This window comes from Lissotriton helveticus, chromosome 4_1 (genome assembly GCF_964261635.1).
Source record: "Lissotriton helveticus chromosome 4_1, aLisHel1.1, whole genome shotgun sequence".
NCBI classification, from domain to species: domain Eukaryota; kingdom Metazoa; phylum Chordata; class Amphibia; order Caudata; family Salamandridae; genus Lissotriton; species Lissotriton helveticus.
Window position 1 is genome coordinate 586321464 of NC_136063.1, and position 6000 is coordinate 586327463.

Below are 6000 nucleotides of genomic sequence, written 5' to 3' on the forward strand. Positions count from 1 at the left end.
AGGTTCGGAGAAATAAAAGTATTTCTCCTTTTAATGCCTGCTTCAAAGTGGCGTTATTTTTTGGCATAAAACCCTGTCTGTTAATATTAATAGATACAGTTTTGTGTCAAAAATCATGGTTGCCCTGGAAAGCACAAGTACCACCCATGGAACGCCCCCTTGACGCAGAGTAACCAAAACAGCGATTTACGCTCCTTTGCGTTACTTTCAGGAAACTTTCTAGCGGAAAATACGTTTTGCACTAGAAAGTAAATTCTAAAAAAGCATTTTTTACTGATTTGCATCATATTTGAGATGCAAACCCAGCTCAAAATGTTTGAAAATCTGGACCAAAGTTTCGCAACGAGCTGGGATAAAGCAGTAAAATCCCAAAACACATATCGGCTGTGTATGCTATTAATAAGTGGATCATCTAGTGGTTGGCCTTTGAAATATAAAACATGCATAAAACAGAAAAACAATATTTAAAATAAACAACGTTTATTGTTGACATTAATAAAAAGAAGTTTTTTTTAACTATGCTCTTTATCTGAAGTATGATAGAGAGAGTAAACCCTACTTAAGAAGTGCGTCGAAAATGAAATCAAAGTATGAATATAATTAAACCCACCAGTGGAGTATCTGAATAAGTAAGGCTTCTTGCACCAGGCTTATTCTTCATAACCATACTGTATCATACTTGTAGGGGACGTCTTCCATGCCCCTTTATTTCAACATATTCATTTTAGTAATTTTTTTGACTACTGTTCAGGATATGGTACCATGACTGCTAAAAATGACGATCCACCTTTTTTTCTTGTCACCTGCAGACCTGTTGACTGTCGCCATCGAAACACTACAGAAGACCAGGCGCAGCCGGAAGGAACGGATGCGTCTTTCCTCTTGGAGCGCATGCCCAGTGGGACGCCGAGCATACTAAAGAAAATGTGGATGAGGCACAAAAAGAAGGCGGGATATCTTGGCGCCAAGAATGGTGCTTTTGAGGCAGACTGAGTAGTGATGCTGCTGGTGCTCTTCCACTTCTGGAGTGGGAGCCCTTTTGCACAAGGACTATGCTTGAGTGCCTCATCGCAAGTGAGACACAAGGTTCCACTGTTTCACTAACCCTTCCACAGTCCGAGTCCAGTCTTAATATGTGTTTTTGTACTTGTTCACACACTCTACTGCCAAAGTTGCTGGATGCAGAATACATCATTGTATTTGTAGGTTTCTGACTCCAGCTTTGTTAGATTTGTACCTAGGGAGCTAGTTTATTATTTTTATTTATGCACTGATGTGATGACTGCAGTTGTGTATTGCACAATCACTACACAGTAGACATAACAATGATTGCCAGCCGATGGTCTGTCAGGGCAGCCAATAGGTCAAGCCAGAAGTTATAATCAGACTTGGACAGCATGTTGGAGGCTTCGCCGAGTTAAGAGGGAGCACCTCACACACTTCTGGCCTGAGTCACAAAGTAAACGTATACTTTTGTGTACATTTTCGATCGTTTGCTATTCACACAGAGAATATACGGATAGTATCTAACTTTGCATTAAAAAAACTTTCATTTTATGTGCTGAGACTCCGCACTCGTAAAGATACTACTCGTAAATTTCTGTGTGAATAGCAAACAATCATAAACTTACACAAAAGAGTAAGTTTACCTTTGTGAAGAAGGCCCAAAGTATTTAAGGTTTACAGAGGAAAGAGGTTTCATCTAATTCTTCGTTCTATTCGGAGTAATTGTCTACAGTTGACCCAAAGGAAGGTCAAAAACAGCCAGTGTTGGAGCATCAATCAATCTTTTCCAAAGACAAAAAACAGTAATATTCAATCTAATTCCAAATAACACAACAATCTAGGTATATGAGATTGCTAGATAAACCATTAGTAGCCACTGATGAAGTTCCTTTTGGAGAGTTCCTTCAAACTTTGTTTCAGAGCATTGAGATGCTGCATTGACCACATTTGCAGGCAGTCTAATGTCTTGTGTGACTGTTTGCATTGTGTTAATCCTTTCCTCTGGAAGTGACTGACTCTCTGTCCCCGCAACCTCGATGGATAGCCAGTGATCTCAATTTAGCGTAAGAGAACCACTATAAATGAAGAGGCCTACAGAGACAGCTTTATTTTAAATAGAGGGGGAAAATCCCATTGTATGCTATTTTTCACTAAGAGACAAACCGTAACTGGCTTTACCCCACCTCATGACTCAAGTCTTCGATGCGGTTGGTTCATTCAGGTGGCTTATAATAATGTCCTGGCTACAATTGCTTCTGGTCATACAGAATGACACAAACCTTTCGAAAAAGTGTTAGAGCATGAAATGGGCACTCATATCCACCTTGGTTTTTATGAACGCCTCCTGCACTATGTCCTGACTTGCACTGTCTTTGGCCTAAGAACTTATAAAGAATATGATGTAGCACTAAACACAATCCCAATTGACTTTTAGCACTTAAATACTTGGTGTTTATGTGAGCATACTTGAAGGTACTCATGATATCATCATTGGGTGGATGTAAGGGTGCGTCAGCCAGGCCAGTATTCAATAGTGCGCCTTGCACATTAAACACAGATCTTGACAAAATACACTTTTTCTGCAACTGGTATTGCTTTTCTCCTAGGGTTTCCTGATCCTTTCTTAAAAGCAAAACCAGTGGTATTATATTGCTGACTGCTTGTTTACGATCAGCAAAAATATTGCTCCTCGCTTTTAGACTCTCCATCAATTATTAATCTGTTAATTCTACAATAAATAAAAAATCCATGCCAGAAATTAGTCTATTCAGCAATCACTGAAATGGTTGTGCTAGAAAATAATGTCTTTTGTTACTCCTATGCAGTTGACATTAATTAGGCTAATATTTGAGAATGAAGACTACAACCAACTCATAGGTAATACCACAAAATCAAAAATTTTCTTAAAAAATTAGTGGTGAATAGCTGAAATTTATTGCCTCCATTAAATATCTGGGTGTAAAAGCCATCACTAAACTAGATGAAGACCACCAATGAAATTAAATAGCACAAACAAAAATGAAGTACTAGGTTGTGTAGAAAAAGATGAGTAATCAATCCACTTTATCGTAGATTGGTAAGACCAGTATTAGAAAATACTCAATTTTCTTCGATATAGTATAAACAACTATGGATAAACTAGCGAAAGCTCAAGCAGGGGTACCACCAACTAATCAAATTACCTTGTGGGTATAAAGATAATTGAAGTTAAATGTGTTCTGCCTTAAAAAAGGAGAGCTCAGGAGTGGAGCAATTGAATCACAGGGGATTTCTTATGCAGTTGGCACATTATAATTCAGAGAATTTAAGTTTTATACAACATTTGTAAAACATTGGAAGTCTAAACTAGTGTCATGGCTGCCTTTAAGTAGTTGGACAGTCAGCAATTCAAGATTCAAAACCAAATTTCTGTTGTGATAAACCTGCCTAGAAAAGCTACTGCTTCTGCACTACACAAGAAGATTGACAAGATGATTCACTCCAAAGGCTCCTCTCTATATAAAGGAACATTAGATCCACTGAAAAACCTTTGAAATGCCACACATGCATTAACACATGCATAAAAACACACATACATAATAGAACACATACATTATAATGGCTGTATCAAGATATATTCCCCGCTGTAGTCTGCCATTCAACCACTTTTCACTCAATCTTCACACATGGGATCAATTTACCTTTTGATTCAAATTCAAAAGTGGTATTTAGTGGGATAATTTATAGAATAATTTTCAAAGCCCATGTACCTCGCAAAAACTTTGTTTCGTACATCCACATTTTTCCTTTAGAATTGAAAAAACCCAAGATCACTTATTTCTAAATCCACTCTGATCTACGTTCTATCGAATTTGTTTGACCATATACTATAAAATCAGCCCCACTAATTTGGACTGCAGTATCTTTCCTTATGCAGTTGTCATATTGGTCGGCAGTTGTGATGTTCTGCCTTCGACCATTTCTTATGTACTGGCACCCCATCTACCCTTGAAAAACTGAAAAAATGCCTTCCACACTCTGTATCTGATGCACTGTGTGTTTCCACTTACTCATTTAATTTTCCTAGGATATACAGCCATTTTGTGTGCCATGGCATGGTGGGCCGATCATCACTGTGTTTTGTTCACTGAAGCTATTCCCACCACAAAGGCAAGAGGCACTCTGGAGACGACAAAAGGCAATTGCCCGGGCAGACAATTATACATTTGCTGATGGGCACCCAAGTACCTGGAACCTGACTGAAACCTGAGTGAAAAGGCACAAAACACTACTCGATTCAGCTCAGGTCCAGCTAGTGTCACTTCCTCCTTCTGGGTCATTTCAGACACTATTTCCGGTCCTGAACATTCGTGTGCTCATCTAATGCATGCTGAATGTTGCAATCTTGCTTTACTTCTACAATAACAAGGACTGGAGACAGTGTGGGTGATGACCTGGAGGGCGTTGGTCACTCTAACTTTAGCCGCCCAGCAATGAAGATAAAACGTAGCTCTGCTTGCTTTGACTCGTTGATTTATTGCTGCCAATATTAGCAGCACTGCTATAAAAGAGTTAAACTCGCAATTTTTCTGAGCAATGTGTTATGGTGCTTGATACTTAGTGGAATGAGCTCCAACCAAAAGCGACTAACTGGAATGACTGAAGAAAAAGAGAGGACATTTAGGCCAAAGCTGCATTAACCTAAAACATTCCTTTCATTTTAAACCTGCCAAATATTTTGTAGAAAATAAAACACACATCAGCCAAGTTAAGGGTTTTCTGAGACAGCTACATGTGTGTTGTAAAATATTATGAGTGGGAAACGTGTGATGTGATATCATTTGTGCTCCAAGTAACAATCTCATCTTCTGAATTTATGTTGCGTTATGTTTCGAATGTATTTATTGTGCGATTCAGAAACTTGCAGAGTGGAAAAAGATTTCTAATTAATTTATTTAATTTATTTTGCGCGTGTGTGTTCCATGTGTGATCTTTCTAACGTATTTAATTTACAATGAGCCCTTGAGTGCGGACAATGCCTGCACACAATAAAATGTTTGACAAAGTCCTTTGGAAATCTGGTCTCAACTTTTTGTTCTTGCAAATATCCTTTAAAGTGAAGTTGCAATTGGTGGATAATATCAATAAAAGTGTGCTCGATTTTTTTTACCTAAAACATCAATGTTCGGGTTTGGATTCAAGGATCAATGGCGCTGTAAAAGGTAACGCATTATTGTTACAGAGTAGCTGTGCTTCTAGGCACATCTACCTGCATAGCACACAGTGCCCAGCTTTTGTAGGCACCCTGGTTTGCAGGAATGGCGGCACACTACAGCCCCACCCTCGGCTTTCTGTGAGAGAAAGATAACAAGTTAATCAATTCCTGAGAAAGGTGTACATGGCCACACTCAAGGGTACCTCTCTGAGGTCTTTTCTACACCATCCCCCATCAATATCACCACGTCTGAGACCGACCACCCGGAATCTGCCGCCCATGCGCCCATTCCCTTTTGATACAAAAACTTAGAGAAAGATCCCTTCTCATGCACTATTCCTCTTTTAGGAATGCCCTTCCTGTAGAGCTGAGGGTGGAGATTTCCTACAGGTTGGCCAGGCACTGAAAACTCATCTCTTCAAAGCAGAGTAGGACCAGGAGGTCCAAATGCCCCAATGAGCTCAAAGCCAAGGTTTCACCGACCCATCTTACTCCATCAGTTGTCATTCTTATTACTGCCTGGCCAGATGCCCAAGTCTGACCAGTCACACACTGACTTCCATAATTATCCCTCATCATGCATGTAATTTCGAAAATATTACAAGAAAAAGCCGTAAGTGAAACTTCCTTAACCAACCTAGAGTATCCCATGCTCATTTGTGTACTCCTGTCCCCCATGCCTCCTTACCCGCCCAAGGAAAGCTTTTTGAGATGGCTGAGACCAGTATGCAGCCTCGGATTGACAAGGCAGCGATCGGACATCGGCCAATGGGCCTCTGGTTGATGCCAGTTGATGGGGC

General features: G+C 39.7%; 1 protein-coding gene across 1 annotated transcript in view; it reads left to right on the forward strand.

Moving 5' to 3' along the window:
* VXN (vexin) overlaps window positions 1–4998 on the forward strand; it is a 62564-nt gene extending 57566 nt beyond the window's left edge. Inside the window, exon 6 of the mRNA XM_078685631.1 lies at window positions 810–4998. Within this exon, the coding sequence (XP_078541757.1) occupies window positions 810–993 (184 nt within the window). The 3' untranslated portion in view covers window positions 994–4998. The remainder of the gene's footprint in view (window positions 1–809) is intronic.
* The last annotated feature ends 1002 nt before the right edge of the window (window positions 4999–6000 follow it).